The sequence below is a fragment of the Peromyscus maniculatus genome, chromosome 9, assembly GCF_049852395.1.
Source record: "Peromyscus maniculatus bairdii isolate BWxNUB_F1_BW_parent chromosome 9, HU_Pman_BW_mat_3.1, whole genome shotgun sequence".
Taxonomy (NCBI): domain Eukaryota; kingdom Metazoa; phylum Chordata; class Mammalia; order Rodentia; family Cricetidae; genus Peromyscus; species Peromyscus maniculatus.
The window spans coordinates 54,081,906-54,105,063 of record NC_134860.1 but is presented as its reverse complement, the minus strand read 5'-3'; the positions used below and the strand labels follow the sequence as shown (position 1 = coordinate 54,105,063).

Here is a 23,158-nt window from a genome sequence, read left to right as displayed (position 1 = left end):
GAGACGGATGTGTTCCAGGAAGTATGAAGCCATGCTTGTAGCAGTCCCCTGAAAAGGCCCCAGAGCCAGCAGTGAGCCTTCTGGACATGTCCTATCAACAGTTACTTGTTCTGAGACAGGGCGTCATGGAGCTGACACTGGCCTCAAACCACGAACTATCTGCTTCTACCTCCTGAGTTCGAACTGCAGACACGTGTCACCACACTTGGCAGTGTGACTCCTTAGAAGTAGACTCTACAGTCCTCATCAGTATCTTCACTGCAACACAATGAGATCGTGAGCTAGACTTAATTAAGCATCTATCTGGTTTTTGACCATCATGTGCATTTTTTAATTAAAAATTATTTTACACGTATTTCTATTGTGGGGGATGCACATGGGTAACAGAGCAGGTGTGTGGAAGACAGAGGACAACTTGTGAGTCAGTTTACTTTGTCCACCATGTGGATTCTGGGGTCTAGGGATTGAACTCAGACTGTCAGGCTTGGTGGCAAGCTCTTTTATGCACGGAGTCATCTTGCCAGCCTCCATATATATTGTTTCAAGCTGCTAAGTTTGGAATAATTTGTCATCTAGCAATAAATAACACAAAAATTGTATAACCCAATGGTAGTTATACAAAATGTGAAATTAGGCAGCAGACCCTTCCCTTGCCCGGTTTACTTTGTGAAGGCAAGGGACTGCCAATGCTACTTGCTATTTTTTCCTCACCTTCTTGTCAGTCAGGAACATCAACTCAATTTTCTTTAGTGCATTTATTCAATCAACAGTTACCAACTGACTATTCTATATATTCTTCAAGGTTCTGAGGCTATAATGGAGAAGATATATTATACCACCATTCTCATGGACTTACCTTCTAGAGAGGAAGACAGCCAAACACAGTGAATAGATAGTGTGGAAAATGTCTTAAGTAGTTCAGAAAACCAAACAGGGAAAAGAGCATTAAAGTTCAGTGCAGGAAGAGATATAAGGGTGAGATGTTCAATATTTCACAGAGGAGGAAAGATCCACCTTAAAAACATAGATAATCAGGCAAGTAGGATATGCTCACTTGGGCTACACATTTGGGGCTGGAGAGACGGCTCAGTGGTTAGGAGCAGCGAGGGCTGTTCTTCCAGAGGACCTGGGTTTGATCCCAACACCCATGTGTTGGCTCATAACCATCTGTAACTCCAGTTACAAAGAATCTGCAACAACCTCTTGACCTCTGAAGCACGACTCCCATATATGTATAATAAATTAAAAATAAGTACACTTTAAAAATGATCTGGGGCTGGGGCTGGAGAGATGGCTCAGGTTAGAGCAGTTGTTGCTTTTTAGGAGGACCTGGGTCTGATTCTCTACACCTACAAAACAATGACTCAAAACCATCTAACTCCAATTCCAGGGGACCTGATGGACCTCTTCTGATTTCCACAGGCAGGAGGAATGCATGTGGTGTATATACATATATGCAGGCAAAATCCGTAACATTAAATAAATCTAAATTTAAAAAATCTAAACAATCCATATAAATATACGTAAATAAAGGAACACAACCCTGGGAAATCAGAAGGTGTTTAAGAAACACCAGTGTCTGAAGGTCACCAAATATCTGAAGAGCTGACAGAATGGGGCTAAGTAGAGGCCATCTATCCCATTGTTTACAGCTCAGAAGATGGAGAAATGACAGATGTGAGCACTGTCTCGCAGCTTGACCCGTACTTCATCAGGTGAGACGATATGCTTCACTTGCACAGCATACAGCTCCTCTGGTGGAGGTAGAAATGAAGACAGATACGGAGGTAAAATGGGAGCCTCCATTTCAGGCAAAAGCAATTCCTAAAACATCATAAAAAAATTAAATTTCAGAATGGCAATCATGAAAATTAACACAAAACTTCATTATGGTGCTAACTTATTTTAATTACCAGAAACCAAGCTTTCCTATGTACTGACCACCACAGAAAAGGTTTTCTTTTTTTCTTTTTTTTTAAAGATTTATTTATTTATTTTGTATACAGCATGTATGACTACATGGTCAGAAGAGGACACCAGATCTCATTACAGATGGTTGTGAGCCACCATGTGGTTGCTGGGAATTGACCTCTAAGCCATCTCTCCAGCCCCAGAAAAGGTTTTCTAGCAGCAAGAACAAAGTGGGGTGACTCATTGTCTTCAGCATTCTTTCATTCCTCAGGTTTTGTTTTTGTTTTTCTGTTTTTTTGTTTGTTTGTTTTTCGAGACAGGGTCTCTCTGTGTAGTTTTGGTGCCTGTCCTGGATCTCGCTCTGTAGACCAGGCTGGCCTCGAACTCACAGAGATCCACCTGGCTCTGCCTCCCGAGTGCTGGGATTAAAGGCATGCACCACTGCTGCCCACTTATTGCTCAGTTTTAAAAAGGCTTTAAACAAACAACAGCATGCATGTCTACTGATGCAGATCCACAGTGGAGACACAGAAGATAGTTGGCATGTGCTCACAATAACTGCACTGAAGAGTAGTATTGGGGTGCTGCAGCAGAGTGGGTGACACTCCCCACACATACATCTTTTTGTTTTTGGAGACAGGTCTCACTGTGTACCCCAGGCTGGCCTGGAACTCCAGGAGATCAGCCTGCCTCTACCTCCCAAGTGCGGGATTAAAGGCATGTGCATCCATAGGGGGCTTGGGGGGGAGGGGCTAGTTTACTATTCTATAGCATTCATTTACATGCAGTTACTTTGTCAGGAAACTAAAATAACAGACAAAATGCTCACAGGAGGTAAATTAGTCACTGAGAAGGTAAGAAGTTCCTAAGTTCTATGAAGTACAAGGAAAAACAAACACATACGATTCTCAAGAGGATCATGGGAGTCAGCAGTTAAGGAGTACATATACATGGTATGGGTGCAGGTTTTCTGCAAAGACCAGCAATATCTTTCTCTTTAGGAATGTAGTAACATAAATAAAATAAAAAAGCCATCATATTCAAATTTGTAGATTACTTCATTACTATTTAATATTGTGTCTGAAATACGGTATGTACATGCCCCACCCCCAATAAATAAATGTAATGAAAAATGAAAAGTATTATTTTAAGAAGAAAAGATCAAGGAAAAAGCAAGGCTACAGGACTACATATTGTTTGACTTCACTGAACAGAAAGATCCACAGAGACAAGACTGAGTGGTAACCAAAGGCTGAGGATGGAAAGGATGGAAAATGCCTGTGGTAGGTTTCTTTTTGGAATATTCTTGATTTAGTAGTGCTAGCTGCCAAACAGTAAGTATTAAAATCCAATGAATCATGTATTTGAAGAAAGTGAATTTACAGTATGTAAACAGTAGCTCAATGAAACGGCTATATGAGAAAGGAAATTTTCCGGGATTTTTTTCTTTTAATTTTTTTTTTTTGTTTTGTTTTTTGAGACAGGGTTTCTCTATGTAGCCCTCCCTGACTGTCCTGGAACACTTCTGTAGACCAGGCTGTCTTCAAACTCAAGAGATCCACTTGACTCTGACTCGTGAGTGCTGGGATTAAAGGCGTGACCCACCACTGCCTGGTTCTTCTTTTAATTTTAAAGTAATGTTTGTGGCTGGACACGATAGCACACACCTTTAATACCAGCACTTCGAAGGCAGAGATAGGTGGATCTTAGTGAGTTTGAGGACAGTTTGGTCTACACAGCTTCATAGTGAGACCCTGTCTCAATTTTTTTTTTCTCAATTTATGTTTGTGGGAGTCAGGTCTTTCCTCCCATTATTTGGGCTCTGGGGACCAAACTCAGGTGTCAGCCTTGGCAGCAACAGCCCTTGCCAATTGCCCTTGCCAGCTAAGCCAGCTTGCTGGCTATGTATTAGATGCTTTCTATTGCTGAACGTTTCCAAAATATCTGGGTTGTAACTTACCTCAAATCTTATTTTCCAGTTTTCATCTTCATATTTTTTATTCTGACCTCTTGGTTTCTGAAATAATATAGTATCATTCACCAGTTAAAAAAACTTTTATTTTCTAACAAAATACTTCTTTAAGGTATTTTTTGTACTTTACAAAAACTAGATATATAAGTCATGTTGGCATTTACTTTGTAGACCAGGCTGGACTTAAACTCACAGAAATCTGCCTGCCTCTGCCACCCTAGTGCTGAGAAATAGTTCAGCCACTAAAAGCAATTGCTCTTGTGGAAGACCTGGGTTCAATTCCTAGCACCTGTAAGGTAGCTCACTGTTGGGGACACAAAGGTCCTTGTACTCACAGAAAAAGCACTAAGAGAATTAGGAATGTTAATCATACAGGGATGTCTCTCTTCAGTGGAGGACATTAAAACCAAATACCTGCATTCCATACAGAAACCTGAGAGTGGATTTTGTTAATGATCTGGTGGCCTTTTTGCTCTCTGTGGGGGCAGACCTTATCCACTTTTTGCTATAGGGGCAGATTTCACCCAAATTCCCCAGAAAGATTATCTCAGACTCTTCCCTACCTAGACTGTTGTTACCCACCCTTAGGGGAGATGTCACATGTACTTCATGGCCTGCTGACTGCTATGCTATTGGTCAGACACCACACACTAGACTTAAGCCTTTAAGCTATAGAATCCACCCGCATGGTCACATGTACTTTGTAAAAGAATCTCTATGGAGTCATACCTTAAGCTTTATTGTGCACATGGAATTGGACTGATAGGACTGATTGTTGCCTGGAAACCTTTTCCCAGATTGAATTGTGTTTTAAATATGCTGACAATGAACCTGGCATTAGACTCCCCAAAGTCTGATCCAAGTTGATGAAGTCAGTCTGCACTGGGTTTTCATTCTTATCTTTGTGCAGTTTGCTTCCCTGTCTGATACCTACGGGGATCCACCTCAGCTCACAAGCATCTTTAACCCCAGTTCCAGGGGATCTAGCACCCTTTTTTTGACATTAGTGGGGCACTAGGCATGCATGTGGTTCACATACATAGATGTAGGCAAAACATTAATACACATTAAACAAAAATTAAAAAATAAAACTTTAAAAATCAAGATAAAAATCCCATTTTATGGCCGGGCGGTAGTGGCGCACTCCTTTAATCCCAGCACTTGGGAGGCAGAGGCAGGCGGATCTCTGTGAGTTCGAGGCCAGCCTGGTCTCCAAAGCGAGTTCCAGGAAAGGCGCAAAAGCTACACAGAGAAACCCTGTCTTGAAAAAAACCAAAAAAAAAAAAAAAAAAAAAAATCCTATTTTATTTTCAAAGTGAGGGTCTCATGTAGTCCAGCCTGACCTTAAGCTCATTATGTAGTTTAAGGATGACCTTGATTTTCTAATAGCATTCCTGTTTCTACCTGAAAATGTTGGCCTGCTCCATCATGCCCAGCTAAAATTTGCATGCTGGCATTCAATATCTTTTGGCACTCAAAACATTTTCAATTTCAGATCACTATATTTTGAGTGTTTGGATTAGGGACACTCATGTTGTAATATAAGGCTTCTAGATCAAGTCAAAAGACATTTTATGTGGGGATAGAGCCCTTTACTGGCATGAAATTTTATACAATGCATCTCATGCTCAAATTCAACAACAGTGGCTAACATAAAGAAGCCTTACTAGGGTAGAAGATACAGAAACATTAGTAGAGTCTTAATGTAAATAAAAAATGTTTTTCAGGATATATATATCATTGTACTTTTTTTTTTCCAAAAAAGAATTGACAAATTCTCATTGTGGATCTCCTTTAAGAGATCAGGTAGACCTCTTAAGGTAGATCAGACAGATTTAAGACTTGCAGTGTAAGCAGAATGTGGTGGCACCTGACTGTAATCCCAGCAGGTGAAGGAATTTTAAGGAGGAATTTAAGGAGAAACGAGGATTACAATTTTTAAGGCCAACCTGATTTATAGACACACCAAAAGACTTGAGGTGTAAGACAGATTATGACATTTTAATTAGAATCAATTAAAATGTGTATTATTTATAGGAAAACAGTTCACTTACTTCTTTAAATATTTCCTCAGAATGTTCAAAAATACAATATTTATGATGGGCCATAAAATGAGAAAGTGACATCCCATCAAAATAGAGATGAACAGACAACTTTCCCCATGGATTTTCAGGTAATTCCTATTAAATTCAATAATGAAGACTGTTACTATAAAACCTTTTACTCAGTGCCTAAACTTTAATAATTAGCAAATATGAAATGGGTTTCTGACAATAATAGCAGCACCAAATAGTCTGAGTGACTCACAGCAAAGAATTTTCTTCCTGATATTTTGGCAGATGATGAAGCAGTAATGCTACTCTTGGACTTACATAAAATAAACTTGCATATCTATACCATATAGATTTCATAGTTATTAGAAACGACAGATAGATCACCTTTAGATGATACTAGCTTATACTAAGAACAGGTTAAGAGGTAAAGAAATGAATTTTAACTAAAAATCTCCAAAATGTCAGGAATCAGAAGAAATCAACATTCTCAAGTGAGAAATCATGATAATGGCTTTAACACTGAATATAAAGTCCACTTACAATTACCATGAATTGGTATGTCCACAGCTGGTTAAGCTGGCTATTTCTTTGGCAGTTTCTTTCCCATTTCTACTAGTCCCACTATTCTCCAAATTAACATCCTCACAGAGGAAGGAGAAATGTCTTTGGGCAGATCTATCTACTTCTGTTTCCTTCTAACCAGCCATATGAGGCATCCAGAAGGAAATACTAGAACACATTTGTGTCAGATCCTATGTGCCTGTGTGGCAGTGTAGGCTAGGCCGTACAACCACGCTTCTGCCATTCCTTCTAAACATGGCTCCTTCTACATAGGCCCATGGCATCTTCTCTCAACAATGACATGCCCTGTCCTGCCACACCTTATGTCTTGACTGAAATGTTACCTGATAGCCATGTTAACATGGAGCCTCTTTCTCAGCTGCATCTCTTAATACCAGAGTCTCTGCTGCCAAGCCCTCATCTGCCTAATACACTGTAGAGGTCACTGAGGTCATTATGTTTTTATCTGCTGGCTGGTTTCCACCATGAACAGCTCAGCTCCAAAGACAGCATTTTGGACCGTCCAAGCCTCAGTAACATTTCTCAGTGTATCTAACGCTGGAGAAGCATGTCTAGGCAAGGCATGGAACCAAGTGGGCTAAGGAGCACTGAGCATTCAGTCTGCAAAACCAAGTGGTGGTTTTCCTGAAAGTTAATTTGTAAAGAAAGCTACCTTGACTAAGTAAAAAAAAAAAAAAAATCTATCTTGTATTAGGTGACTTGACAAGGGTTCTTGTGTAGTTGGGTAGGAACTCTCAGCACTAACCTACTGGCTTCCTTATTTAGGTTGAGCCTGTGGCTCTTGAATGCAGAAATATTTTCCTAACCATTTCCTTCTCTCCCAACGCCAGGTCTCAAACAGATGCAGATTAACTGTACTACTTACTGCTCAGCACCCTCACAGGGCCACTCTTGCATCCTATTCACCATTTCTCCCCTTTCTAGAAGCCTCTCCCCTTCCACCAGAGAGCTATGTCCCTGTCAGGACGGTCACCTTCAGTTCTCCCTCTGTAAATCCTGCTGTGCTTGCCTCCACTGTCTCCTGACTCATGCTGTTCTGTAGTATGGATGTCCTGCCTGCTTCACTAACTAGAGGAGGCCTTTGAGGACAGGGACCGTCTGCACCTTACACAATGCTGTATGGCAGCAGACTCGGTACACTAGTACCTATTGATACATCAACAATGGCACACTGCCCTGTATCCATATAAGGAAACTATTAGGAACAAATCTTTTAATCATCCAATTCAATGCTTATGAAACTTCTCAGGAACTTGTTCAAAATCAGGCTTATTTAAAACATGCACAGGAACCAAGGCAGTAATTTCTTATACATTAACAAATGATTTATAGTCTCACATGAACACATATAACATGGCTTGTCATTAAAAATATTCCTCAAATTATATTGATTGTGGTATTTCATGACAAATAGTTTCAATTTGACTAGGCTTTAAAGACAACTTACCATAATGTGAATGTCCACCTCTCTCTTTGAAAGCAGCTCTTGAAGCAGCTCAATGGCATCTGGCTGCCACACATTCCCAACCTGTATAGAATGAACACACTTATACTTTCATAACATGACACCAAGCAAGAATAAATTAGAACACAAAGAAACAGCCATAAGCAAGGACTGCCTGGTGGTAGAACCAAGCACACGAGTATTCTGGGCAGCCAAGAAGCATCATCTTTAAAATTTCCTATCTAGGGGCCAGAGAGATGGCTCAGCAGCTACAAGTGCTTCCTCCTCTTGCAGAGGACTAGAATTTGGTTCCCAGCACCTATGTTGGACAGATCACAATTACTTGTCCAGTTCCAGGGCAAGAGACTCCCCTTTCTGGACTCTGTGGTACCCATACTAATGTACATAACCCACACACGGACACATATTTATTAGAAAAATAGAAGGTATCTTTTAACAAGTTCATATTTATCTGAGCTTCTCCCTACTGTACTCAACATTTTATGCTTTCAAAGCATAAACTAGGACAGGGATGCAATTAGTTGGTAGAGTGCCTGCCTAGCATGTATGAAAGCCTGGGTTTGATCATCAGCATCATATTAACTAGGCATGGTGGCACACACCTATGACCCTGTTATCTGGGAAGTAGAAGTAGAAGGATAATTCAAGATCATCCTCTGCTACAAAGGGGGTTAGAGACCAGCCTGGGCTACAAAACATTCTTTCTCAAGAATTACAAGGCTATTCCCCCAAAAGAATCCTCTAAAAACAACTTCCCAAACTTACATTAAAGACAACATATCACATTTAAAACTTTAAAAACAGTTCAATATACCCATGCAGTGCTTATATAGGCCAAAAGTATATATTCACCAATGGACATATTTCTTAACATGGCAGAGCCTCTAGACAAGAAAACAGCCATGTGATGAGTCCTTTGGAAGTAGCTCATGGATCTCCAGGGATCCTGTGAATGGATCTACTTCAGTGACATGACTCACTATCACAAAGGACTCAATTCCAAACCACCCAGCTGAGCCATTCCTAACCCTGGAGCCCCAGAAACTGCAACAGGAAAGGAGTTTATAGTTTGAGCTTTGTTATTGTTAAAAAAGAAGAAATAACTGCTAAGGACCGTCTCAGCAGAGTATGACCAAATGCTTTGCTGCCATTTACTCACAGGTTTTATAAATTGCAGTATAATTTTGTAGTCTTCCTTATTAAAGGCCTTTGAGATTTTACTTGTAGGTATTTATTTTTAAAATTTATATTGCTGGATGAGGGCTAGAGAAAGAACTCAGTGGTTATGAGCACTTACTGTTCTTCCAAAGGACCTGGGTTGGTTCCCAGCACCTACATGTTGGTTAACAAGCATCTGTAACTCCAGTTCCTTGGACTCGACTCCCTCTCCTGGCCACTGTGAGTACTGCATGCATATGGTGCATTTACATACAAGCAGGCCAAGCACTCCGACACATTAAAAACAAACACAAACCCTTTGCCAGGTATGGTGGTACATGTCTTTAATCCCAGCACTTGGGAGGCAAAGGCAGGAGGATTTCTATGAGTATGAGGTCAGCTGGTCTACTTAGTGAGTTTCAGGACAGCCAAGGCTACACAGTGAGACCCTGTTATAAACAAAAACAAAACCAACAACAATAAAACTTAAAAAGAAAAAATTGTATTACAATTGAAAGGGATTTAAAGGCCGGGCGGTGGTGGCGCACGCCTTTAATCCCAGCACTCGGGAGGCAGAGGCAGGCAGGGGGATCTCTGTGAGTTCGAGGCCAGCCTGGTCTACCAAGTGAGTTCCAGGAAAGGCGCAAAGCTACAAAGAGAAACCCTGCCTCGAAAAACCAAAAAAAAAAAAAAAAAAAAAAAAAAAAGAAAGAAAGGGATTTAATTATATACATTAATTTCTAAAATATTACTAATATAAGACAATATTTAAAATTAACTGCCCATATACTTCTATGCTCACCGGTAAGGTCTGATAGAGCTGACAGGGAATACAAAACTGGGGTGTATCAGGATACAGCAAAATAGGATAAAGATGGCACTGTGGAATCTTCTCAGTGAACCCACGATCTAAATACTGCACCTGAAACAGACCAAGTGATTTTTCTGGTTAAGATTTATTACTAAGCTGGGTGGTGTGGTACATGCCTTTAATCCTAGCAGAGGCAGGAGGATCTCTAAGTTCGAGGCCAGCCTGGTCTACAGAGGAAGTCCCAGGCCAGTCAGGGCTACACAGAGAAACCCTGTCTTGAAAAAAAAATTACTAAAAGCTGGATGACAAAGGGGATTTTCTAGTTTTAAAAAGTAGGATAGGGGTAGGATGTTATGGCCTATCAGTAAAGAGCACCAGCTGCTCTTCTAGAGGACCTGGAGTCAATCAATCTCTAGCACCCACACGATGGCTCACAACTGTCTATAACTCCTGTTCCAGGGGATCTGACACTGTCTTCTGGCTCCTGGGGGCATTGTATGCACATGGTGCACAGACATACACTCCCCCACTCCAAGACTGAAGACCTGAGTTTGATCCCTGGAACACGTACAAAGGTGAAAGGAAAGAACTGACTCCACAAAGCTGTCCTCTGATGGCCACATGTGACAGGAAGCATCCTTCCTAACACACCCCTGATATGATAAATAAAATCTTAAAGTTTAAAAAGCAACCAAACCTCTGGGTCTCCTGGTGCAGATCTAACTCTGGCATCTGGGAGAGAGGCAGGACTGCCATAAATTCAAGAACAGTCCGGCCGCACAGCACAGCGTGTTTCATGCCAGCCACGGCTGAACAGCAAGACCCCGTGTCAAACAACAAACGGGAACAAAGGAACGGAAGGCACAGGCACCTGTCAGGAAACTCAGCACTTGGGGGGCTGAGGCAGGGCCTTGGACTTGAGGCCTTCTTAGGCTACACAGTCTCAAAAGGACAAAACAAGCAAAAAGTTTGTACCCAATAGCAGGACATCCCAGCACCCAGGAATAGAGGCAGCTGGATCTCTATGAGTTAGAAGCCAGCCTGCTCTACACATCAGACCTACATACTGAGACATTAAAAAAAAAAAAAAAAAAAAAAGAAAAAGAAAATCTATATTCCCTCATCCCATAGAGAATGAAACAACTGTTAAAAGAGGTTTTCATACAGGTAGCCTATAAATCAAACCTTTCTATTATTATTTTTAAAACTTGGGTACTAAGGAGCTGGTAAGACAACTCAGCAGATGAAGTGCTTGATGAGTAAGCCTGATAGTCTGAGTTAACTTCCTGAAACCCATGTAAAGGTGGAAGGAGAGAACTGACTCCAGTTTCCCCTGACTTCTACATGCATGTAGTGGTGCACGTGTGACCCCACGCCTACGCACAAATAGTACACTACAACAGGGCTGCAGAGATGGCCTAGCAGCCAAGAGCATGTGCAGCTCTTCCAGAAGACCCTAGTTAAGATTCCTAGCAACCACATCAAGCCACCTGTAATTCCAGCTTCTGGGGATCTGACCGCCAAAGGCACCTGCACTCACTTGCACACATCTACATATGAACAGGTGCATAATTTGAAATAAAAACAAAACTTTAAAAACAAAACCAAAACCATTGAGTATTAAATACCTCAGCTAGCTTTTTTTGAAATGCTTTTCTTTTGATCATTCAATTGTTAAACTGTCTTAAAATAAGGAATACTAATAAGGTTTTTTTTTGTTTGTTTGCTTTTGAGGTAGGATTTCTCTGCATAGCCTAGGAAAATAACATCTCTCCAAATGTTTTTCAGTGTGGTAACTGTGTTCATGATGCAGAAGAAACTTGAAGGAGTAAAACTGATGCTATAAAGTAAACTGCATAGAAAATAATAAGTTACACAAAGTTGAATTTAGCTAAAGGAGTGCTGCTTCCAATACAGTTGGAAGATTAGCTGTGCATTAGCCAGGCTTGTTAGAAGCTCTAGGAAAGAAAATCCTGCACCATAACTGAAGCTTAGAGCTGGTTTCTGCACTAAGATTTCTCCAATTAGGCTCCATTCCCACAACACCAAGAGACAACCCCGACTTCCAACAGGCTATTAAGCCTACCCTTTTATTTAAAAACATGCCTCGCTGGACGGTGGTGGCACACGCCTTTAATCCCAGCACTCGGGAGGCAGAGGCAGGCGAATCTCTGTGAGTTCAAGGCCAGCCTGGTCTACAAAGCGAGGTCCAGGAAAGGCGCAGAGCTACACAGAAAAACCCTATCTTGAAAAACTAACTAACTAACTAACTAACTAACTAACTAACTAACTAACTAACTAACTAACTAACTAACTAACACATGCCTCTAAGGAGCAGCCTAATGGCTGAGCCCTGAGTCACAACTATTACTAAGTCCTAGCCTCCACTAAGTCCCCTACTCTCTATCAGGAGAAGCATAATTCTGCCAGGTGGGCAAGATGACTGTGAGTAACAGCTATTGGAAAAGAACAACATTGGTGTGTGTACTTAGGAAATAATTCTAACAATATCCTTGCCATGTAAATCTCCTATCTGCCCAAGTGGCCAGACTTGCAGTCTCCTGTCTCTGTTTAACATGTTCCAAGAGTGACCTGGAGTGGAGACCTGAATGAGAGGTAAAAATAATAGCACACATGGAATGTATAAGCCTAAGGTGTATATAAGCTCATAAAACTTTCTGTTCAGAGCTGGCTCCCTTTCATGCATTAGCCAGAACCAGTTGTGCCCTATTATTCAAGAGTTCTTTCGGGCTGGAGAGATGGCTCAGCGTTTAAGAGCACTGACTGCCTTTCCAGAGGTCCGGAGTTCAATTCCCACCAACCACATGGTGGTTCACAACCACCTGTAATGAGATCTGGCGCCCTCTTCTGGTCTGCAGTCATCTATGCTGTATACATAATAAATAAAAAAAGAGAGAGAAAAAAAAAGAGTTCTTTCCTTATTAATCACTAAGTGCGTGGTGTGATTTCTCACTGGGGAGGCATGTTAATTCTATAAAATTTACACATGTGAAAGAAGCTGAAACTTCCACTATGTAACTATTAGGTACCATCACGAAACAAGGTAAATTTCTGTTTAAATTAAAATGCAAAATGTTGGGTTGGGGATTTAGCTCAGTGGTAGAGTGCTTGCCTAGCAAGTACAAGGCCCTGGGTTCAGTCCTCAGCTCTGGAAAAAAAAATGCAAAATGCTTCTCTTTAATATTTTACCCCACCCCAATTAGTAGTAAAAATTTCCAGTATTATATAGCTGATGAAATAACCAATTTCATCACTTTACTTGGTAAATTGAAGTATTTATATCTCTATTTTATATTTTCATTTTTCAATTCATGAAGCAATTTTTAAAGATTCTGAAAGAAATGTAAGCGCTACCTCACTGTTCTGTAAGGTAAACTAACCCATAACTTGAAAAGATTAGCCAGGGAGCTAATTAACATGTCAGAGAATAAGCTGTTTTACTTAATAATAACAGAGGTGCTATTACATAGGGCTACCAGTTAAGCTAAGTGGTATGTCCATTAGGCACTAGTAGTCACATATCCCACCTGCAATGATTTCTTCATTATTCGGTTTCTAATATATTTGAAAACAAAGGCTGGGTCTAGTGGTGCAGGTCTGTAATACTGGCATTTGGGAGGCTGAGGTGGGAGGATCCCAAATTGCATGGATGGCCTACATAAGAGACTGTGTTTTAACACCAAAACCCAAACAGAACGAAAATACCAAGAGCAACAAAAAGAAAATAAAAAGGAAAATCCTTGTTACAAACAACAGTATAATATAGTGTATTTGATTTTCCTAAGTTCACCAAAAGGTGTTTTAATCTGAAGTCTGGCCACGTACTCTAGTGTTTAGACTCACCCTGATGGTGCCTCCCACAACCTCCATGACTTTGCCGCGGTACCACAAAGTATCAGATCCTCTCACTGCACAAGGTTCTCCCTTTTTCCAGATGTATGGCTCCAAAAGACCAAGGCACTTTAAATTACTTTGAATTTCATCCATCATTTTGATGAGCTCAAACTCTGTAGAATTTATTGAAAATATAATACACTTAGGAAATGTGTTATTAGTTACTTCTCACCAGCAACCTACTAACTTCCTAACTTAGGTAATACAAAGAATTATGACCAAGTTTCCAATAAAATTTTTATAAATATTTAATTCAGTCAACACTTAATACATGTTTTTAAAATTTTACGAACAGCACATAAACACTTTGCTATTCTGAGATTACAAATATCATAAAGCACTCTTTTCAATTAAACAGATAAGCTAACATGGAAGAACTATGAGTTTAAGGTGTCACTTTGACAGCACAGTAAGTATAGCACAAGTCTTGTATTAGTCTATGCTTAGGGAGAGATAATACTGAAGATACAAGTTAGAATTCTAACTTTTGTGTGTACACATGTGTGAAAGTGCATACAGAGGTCAGAAGACAACCTCAAATGTCATTCCCAGTCTTACTGAGACAGGGCCTTGCACTATCGAGGAACTAGCTATAAAGATTAGGCTGGCTGACCAGCGAGCCTTAAAGATTCACTTGTCACTGTCTACTCAGTGCTACCATGCCTAGCTTTCTAAAAAAAAAGAAGTATGCCGGGCGGTGGTGGCGCATGCCTTTAATCCCAGCACTCGGGAGGCAGAGGCAGGCGGATCTCTGTGAGTTCGAGGCCAGCCTGGGCTACCAAGTGAGTTCCAGGAAAGGCGCAAAGCTACACAGAGAAACCCTGTCTCGAAAAAACCAAAAAAAACAAACAAACAAACAAAAAAAAAGTAGTATTTTCTAATAGTGTGTGTGTTATGTGTGCGTGCCCATGTGAGAGTTCGTGGAGCCTGACATTGATGGCCAGATTCTTTCCTCAATTGCTTCTTCACCTCACTGTCTGAGAAGGGGTCTCTTACTGAACATGGAACTCACTGTTTTAGGTAGCTAGACTGGGCTGGCTAGTGAATCCCCAGAGTCTACTTACCCATGCTCCCAGCTTTGGGTTTCCTGACATGTGCTTCTGCCCCAGGTTTTAGGTGGGTGCTCGGTGCCTGGGCTCAAGACCGCATCTTTGCTCAGCAAGCACTTGACCCACTGAGCCATCTTTTCAACCCCACATGTGGCTTCTTTTGTGGGTTCTGGAGACATAACTGAGGTCCATATGCTGCCTGGCAAGCACTTTACTGACTGAACTATCTCCTCAGCCCAGCCCCATTTTTCTTTCTACTACAAATTGCCTCATTATTTCCACAGTATCTATATGCCCCCTTATAACTGACTCCATTGAAGGCAAGCTCTGGAGTCAGTGATCACTTCATTTTTGCTTCTTTAGTTCTGCTATCTTAGGTAGGTGTATAAGCCTGAGTTTGTTCTCTGTAAATTGGGTCTGACAGCATCTACCCACATTACTGGTACCCAAGAGGCCTAGACAGGGTATCAGTTCATGACAGTCAAACAGTTTTAGTTAATGATTAAATATGTCAAATAAAGCTTCTAGATTAGTTGTTGTTATTCTACATCTCAATTATTCACAGGCTTACTCTTTCAGGTACTCAACAAATGGGAGGAAAATGTCAGTAAATTCATAGCTACCAAACCCTCATCATCAGCTATCTCCCTAATGGAGCGCCTGAGCCTAAGTCTGTGAGTGCTAGAGTTACATGAGTTAGGGATCATTTCGAAAGCACACATTGCATTTGCACACAAACCCCAGGCAGCCTCAGGAACTTGCCGACATTTGCTGTGACTTCTTATTTTAAAAAATTCAAACTTTTGTTTTCTATTTTCATAGAGAGCATCCAAATACACTGATTTATGACCTTTTGTTACGTGAGTATTAAAAAAAATAATGCAACCACTTCTACACTGGAACGTGTCATTCAGGGAAACTTGAATCCATGTTCCTGAGCCATGGTCACTCATATATTGTTCAGAATAAATGATTTTTTTTCATTCCCACTGGAGCAAGAGCTGCGTTTTGCACTGACATATGGGACATAGAACAAGTAACTATGTGCACACTACACAATATATATTGAAGAGGGAAAAGACTATAGTATGATTAAGGGTAATACTTTAGTAAAGGTGCCAGGACAGAGAGAATAAACGAGAATTGTTTAGAAAAATCCATACATATACAGAATATTCTAATCTAAGAATTTTGTGCTTTTACACTGTTTTTGCATCCTTTCCACCTCCCTCTCCCTGATCCAACTCTTCCCATCCCTCCCCCCTTAATTCATGAGCTTTTTGGTACATTTGTATGTGTGTATATGGCTATTCACCTTGGGGTGGGGGCTTGTGGAAATTTCCTCTATCTATTCTATGTGTCAACTGGTGTGGTCTTTGCAGATCCTGTGCAGGTAACCACACTGTTGAGAATGGTAAAGGCAGTACTACCTAGCATTGGGGAAAGTGAAGCATACTAAGCAAATGGGATGTCAAAATTATTCAATCTTCACAAAATCAAACTGAATGTCTTCTTTACAGCTCTCTAAAAATCAATTCTGGAATACTTTAAAGACTTAAATGAGCCGGGCAGCTGTGATTAAAGCACACGCCTTTAATCCCAGCACTCGGGAGGCAGAGCCAGGCAGATCTCTGTGAGTTCGAGGCCAGTCTGGCCTAGAGCGAGATCCAGGACAGTCACCAAAACTATATGGAGAAACCCTGTCTCGAAAAACAAACAAACAAACCAAAAAAACAAACAAAACAAAACAAAAACCAAAAACCAAAAAACAAAGAAACTAAAACAAAAAGACTTAAATGAAAAACAAATTTATAAGGCCAGGTCCAGTAATACATTCCTATAATCCTACCACTTGGGAAGCAGTTCCAAGAGACTCAAATCAAAGGCTAACCTGGGCCACATAGTTAAATGCTATCTCAAAACATTAAAAAAAAAAAAGAGAGAAAAGAAAAAATACGTCTAATGACATATAAAAACAAGCAAAACAAAACATAAAAACAAAATAAAAAACAACAAAAAGAGAAAAATTAAAAAAGCAGAATTATAGATGTCTTCTATAAAATCATTCAGTAGAATATGTTTCTGATCTCAGAATAGAAAAGGATTTTTCATGGAACCAGGGATCCATATCCAGGGCTTTAAGCAAGTTAAGCAAACACTCTAACAGCAAAGCAAGCTCAATCTCTAGTCTTCTAGTTCTTCCTTGACTCTTCAGGACTGGTACCTTAGCAGAAATATGTGCCTATCCCCACCCTTGAGAATTTACCTTACACTCTGGAAAAGGAGATATTGGCTAATGCCCAAAGAGGAGCTGGCCACAGACAGAAGATGTTATTAACTTAGGTACATCTTGGGCTTATCCTTCTTTAATTTCTTTTAGGTCTGGGTCTTAGTTTACATGTTGAACAATTTAAACAGAAACTAGAGATTGCAAATCTGGCCATTTAGGCATATGGGTGATTTACACTGCAAAGATACAATTGCCAAGATTATTTTTAAATACACCAGTGTTGTCATTTTTCGAACAGCTGCTGCCCAGGGTCCTCTTACCCACCTGGAAAATTATGCTTTTCTTAAGAAGGTAACTGGGGACCTTATGGCAGGCCAGGACTTAAAGATGGTTGTCACTTTGTGCTGTCCCTTTGACTGTTTAGAGACATCTCTGATAGCAGGTTGTAAGTCAGAGCTGTCTCCTTGTTATGGGAATGGAGACTAAGGGCTGGTCAATTCTGGTGAATAAATACTACATCCTAGCATCCTGAATTTTGCCTATCTCTAACAGTCTGGCTAGCACACTACTTAACTTTGGGGGATTTTGGAGGCAGCCCCCAAGTCTACTTTGTGTGACTTAATGTCTCCTATGCAAGTTTATTAGTAAATCCTTTAGAAACATCAACTCTATTACTTGAGTTTCTTCTACATCAGTACCTGAGCTTGGCCTATTTGCTTCTGCTGTAAAGCTCCACTTACAATTAACAGTGCTCTTTGAAATCCCCAGCACCCCTTGATGCTGAAGACTCCTCTCCACCTTTAAGCTTAAACCCTTATGGTCAGGACCTTGGTTTGTTTGTGCTCTTGGTACCATGTACTAAGGAAGGGGTGTTTGAAATGCCTGTCGGATTTGAGGACATTGAATTGTGTGCTGAGTGGCTGTTATGTAACAGCGAAGTGCAGACTCAGTTTGGCAGAGCATTCACTTTGCTTTTCAGTGTAGCCTGATTTGGCATGCACCTTTAGAGTTTGGCTTAGTTTTTATCTCCATGTCTGAACCATTTGGCTCTTTCTTGGGTCAGTTTACAGTATAAGCTGATATGAGATAAAGTATCTTCACTGTCAGAGGCTTGAATAGTCATTCCTTTGCTGTGCTGTGGAATCAAGATGAAGACTCTTGGGAAACTTGTCTTGCTTATATTTGAATTTGAATAAAAATGTGAGAGATCTAGCCAGCTGGGTGGGTGCATGCCTCTAATCCCAGTTCTCAAGAGGCAGAGGCAGGTGGATCTCTGTTGAGTTCAAGGCCAGCCTGGTCTACAAAGTGTTTCAGGATAGCCAGGGCTTCACAGAGAAACAAACAAACAACAAAAACTTGAGACAGCTCTATTATAATTTTTGGGGAACATGGAGAATACTAAGCCTATGGTATTTTGGTGGCTCTAAGGGAGAATTTTAGCTGACTAGTCCTGAGTCTGCTGGGTGACACATGCCTTTAATCCAACAGTTGGGAGGCAGAAATAGATATCTCTATGAATTTGCAGTCACCATTTGCTACACAGCAAGTTCCAGGCTAGCCAAGAAGACTAGGTGAGACTCTGTCTCAAACAAAACAACACACACACACACACACACACACACACACACACACACACACACACACACACACACTTTAAGAGTGCTTCTGACTTAAAGCTCGTGTCATTTTGTGTTTTAATGTGGATCTCTGACAGTTGTCTAATGAAGGCTGAAAATTTAATGGTTGTAGCATTAGAGATTTATCTACATTGGGTGTCCCTGGGACTCTATGGAGACTCTATGCTCCCTCTGGCTCTCTAGGCATCTCTAGGTAACTTGGGTTTTAACTGAAATCTTGAAGTGTCTGGCCACATGAGATGCAGCAATCTCACAGGAATTACATGTCAAAAGAGAATGGGATTAAAAACTTAATCTGCCTCTAAGATTCCTAAAAGTAACTACTAAATGTATATTTAGCTTTTTTTCTTTTTAAAAGAATCACTGCATACTAAAATTATTCTTGGTATGTCTAATTTAAAAATATGAACATTTTAAAGATGACTTTTGGACTTCTAGGAACTGTTGCCTACTTTTTTTCTTTCTTAAATAAATGTGGTGATTCAAGGTTTTTATTTCAGTCAGGCTTAACTGAAATGAAGTTATTCAAGTGTTAACTATGGGATCCAGTTTTTTGAAATGTTAATTTTGGAACCTAAGGCTGAGGGGAAAAGTAAACAAAACAAAACCTCCTGTATGGTTACAAAAGATCTAGCAAAACTGATTTACAGAAAAAGTTTTGAAAAGATGTTTAGTGTTTAATAGTACTCACTACCCTTCCAGAGGTCTACAGCCCAGCTTACAAACTACTTATGTCAGCTCCAAAGGATCTGACTCCCTCCACTGGTCTTCACAGAGCCACCCCACCCCCATTTACATAAAAATAAATAAATAGGTTTATGGGTCTGGGGAAATGGCTATAGTGTTCTTGTATAGGACCTGAGCTTGGTTGGGGTGGCTGGCAAACACTTGTAACTCCAACAGATCTAATGCCTTAAGATCTCTATGGGCATCCAAACACACATGTATACCTCCCCCAACACACACACACACACACACAATTAAAAATAACTAAATAAGAGGTTTAGAATAAAATCAGGTGATCTTAATTTCTTTTATTTTAACATAAATATATTTTACATTTAATTACCTGTTCAAAGACCTGACAAATCCTTACTGCCCTACAGTAAACATTGAGGTATTCTATTTATTTATTTTTATTTGTTTATTGTATATACAGTGTTCTGCCTGCATGTATGCCTGCAGGCCAGAAGAGGGCACCAGACCTCATTATAGATGGCTGCTGGAAATTGAATTTAGGACCTCTGAGGAAGAGAAGCTAGTGCTCTTAACCTCTGAGCCATCTTTCCAGTCCCATATTAGGTATGCTTAATTTCTTAAAAATCTATTAAAATGGGGGCTGGAGATTGCGCTTAGTAGTTAAGAGTGCTTGCTGCTCTTCCAAAGGACTCAATCCCCACACTAGAGGCTCACAACTGTTGGTAACTCCAACTCCAGGGGATCCAACACCCTCTTTCTTCCTCTGGTACCAGCACACATATGACAGACACATACATATAAATGCAAATAACATAATCTTTAAAAAGAAAAAAAACCTAAACAATGTTTTCTCTTAAGATGGAGGCTTGCAGGAAAGATGGCTAGTGGGTAAAAGTGCTTGCTATGCAGACCTGACCATCTGAGTTTGATTCCCAGATCCCACAGTAGAAAAAGAACCCATTCACAAAAGCTCTCTTCTGATCTTCATATGTATGCTGTGGCACACATATGGCCTTACACAGACTTGAACTTTCTTTAAAGCCTATTAAAATGTTATATTTGAATCTGTTAAGTAAATTTCATAAAACATTGAAATTTTTTTATTTTGCTTTGACCACAACACTAACATTTCTGATCTTTAAACCAGAATTTTAGAGAATAAATGCAGTGGTTAGCTGTTTCAGACATGCCCTGAAGCACTGCCCCTAGTGAGGCAGCTGTAGCTGTTATATCTGCCTATGACCTTGAGGTACCTGCCCCTGGGGTGGGGTCACCGAGGACCCTTAGGACTGGGGATGCGTGTACACCTGCTCTTCTTGGCTGCCCCGTGGTTCTAGATGCTGAGGTCTTGGACCAAGATGTTTAGTGTGGGACATACATAGCTCAGCTTTCCTGGATCCTATGATAAATCTCCTGTGGTTGTGAGTTTACTCCCCAAATAAATTCCTGTGATCAACCTTGGACTAAAATCTCTACAGGACAGTTCCAAGATGAGATGGTCCATTATACTACATTTGTAGCCAGAATCTCAGACAACCTGACCCATTACTCTGAGATTGGCTACAGAATCTACAGTTAGTCCAATTGAGACCTAACTATCTGAGCTTTCTTACAGGACCCCACAGAGATACTGTCTCTCCCTAAACAGCAGGAAGCAATTCTAAGAAAACCACGCTCTTTCTCAAAAAGTTTCATGTTTCTCAGGGTTATGGATGATGGTTATAGGTTTGGGGGTGGAAGAAAATATTAGACTCAGTATTCTCCTTAACAAAAGAAAAAAGGGAATGGATAGGTATAGGATATTAAGGTAATTATATATACTAGTAAACTGATTTAGTAAAATATAAGGCTTAGATAATTGGCACTGTTATGTATTCTTGTATATTGATACAAATGTAAACTATTTTTATATTCTTATTTAAGATAATTTGTATATTGATACAAATACAGAACTATATTTGTTGTTATGTACATATATTTCTACTCCTATTTGAAATATTTTGTATCTTGATACAAATGTAAAATTATATTTTTCCTATTGTATGTATGTTCTACCTCTGTTTAGAATATTTTATATATTGCTACATATTTAGGATTGTTGTCATATTGCATATTGCACTATATACTTCTACCTCTGTTTAAGAGTGTATTATCACAATTTTGAGATCATTGTCCTTTTACTGTACATTTGTTTACAGACTGTTTACCTTGTTTATATGAAGCCTTATTCCTTAGGTTATTTAGGTAGAAAAGACTTGCAGATTTATAGTCACCCTTGCTTGTCATCTCTATAGTTATGTTAGTTAGGTTGTCCAGATTTATAGACACATGGGTCAGATGGACAGATAATCTTCAAACACTTCATAGACCTAAAGAATATGGCATTTAAATAACTTAGAATTCTGCTGATATGAGACATGATTGCTCTTGACAGCACTGATCTGATCACAAGAGAATGTTGAGCTTAAGACACTCTGTTTGGAAGTTTGACTTTTTCTTGGTGCATAATGGCCTGCTGGGCAAAGAACTGCCCTTACCGTGACTGCTGACAGTACAAATGTCCTTTTTGGATGAGCAGGACACAAGGAAAAGCAGCTACTGAACTCTGCCAAGACAGGATAAGATGGTCTTTCAAAATTCCTGCTTCTGAAAATGGTCTATCAGATATTCTAGGCCTATAGCCAAATTGGATTCCCCAACAGTGCTGAGAAACTTTAGGTGACTGTCCAGGCTGCCAGCTGTCTATTCTTGAAATATTTTTGAAAGTTGCTTGCATGCATTTCCTGTTTTCTCAGGTATTGTTATATTCCTTCTCAGGTCTTTAATGGGGTTGAAGACTAACAGTTACAGTTACAATCTTCTCGTATCTTAGCTAGAACATACTAAGTACTAGATTCAGATTCTTCAAGGATAGGGCAGTTTTTGGAATAATCTCTCTAACTTACCATTTACCTATGGACATTCTCTGGATTTTAGTATGTGTCTCGTTTGATGTTGTTCTTGTTGGTTGTAGTTCCATTCGTTTATGTTATTACCTTTTTTTCCTCCTTGGTAATCATTCCTATTGCATATAGTTTTATGTTAGGTTAGAACTTTCTTATTTAGACAAAACGGGGAGATGTAGTGGATAGCTGTTTCAGACATGCCCTGAAGCACTGCCCCTAGTGAGGCAGCTGTAGCTGTTACATTTGCCTATGACCTTGAGGTACCTGCCCCTGGGGTGGGGTCACCAAGGACCCTTAAGACTGGGGATGCACGTACGCCTGCTCTTCTTGGTTACCTTGTGGTTTTGGATGCTGAGGTCTTGGACCAAGCTGTTTAGTGTGGGACATACATAGCTCAGCTTTCCCAGATCCTATGACAAATGGTCTCCTGTGGTTGTAAGTTTACCCCCAAATAAATTCCTTTGATTATTAAATTGACTCCATGGATTAATCCCATTAAATAAACAATATAAAACAATATTCATTGAATTTTATGACAAGTTTTGTTAGGTTACAAAATTTTGTGTTGGATTTTGATAAGGATGTTTTTCTAAGAAAGAGTCTAAAAAGAATTTAGGTGGCTGGAGAGAGAGCTCAAGAGTGCTTGCTGAGAAATCATGATGGTCAGAGTTTAAATCCTAACACCCATATAACAAGCCAGAGGTCCTGCAAACATCTGTAACTTCAGCTT

The 23,158-nt window shown here is 40.0% G+C and overlaps 1 protein-coding gene across 1 annotated transcript in view; it reads right to left on the bottom strand.

Annotated features, from left to right (window-relative positions):
- Rnf17 (ring finger protein 17) overlaps window positions 1-23,158 on the bottom strand; it is a 120,323-nt gene that overhangs the window by 7,869 nt on the left and 89,296 nt on the right. The window contains exons 27-32 of the mRNA XM_006993462.4: window positions 13,818-13,981; window positions 9,945-10,064; window positions 7,967-8,047; window positions 5,938-6,063; window positions 3,872-3,928; window positions 1,708-1,824 (exon numbers count right to left, since the gene is read on the bottom strand). Coding sequence (XP_006993524.2) covers window positions 1,708-1,824; window positions 3,872-3,928; window positions 5,938-6,063; window positions 7,967-8,047; window positions 9,945-10,064; window positions 13,818-13,981 — 665 coding nt within the window. The remainder of the gene's footprint in view (window positions 1-1,707; window positions 1,825-3,871; window positions 3,929-5,937; window positions 6,064-7,966; window positions 8,048-9,944; window positions 10,065-13,817; window positions 13,982-23,158) is intronic.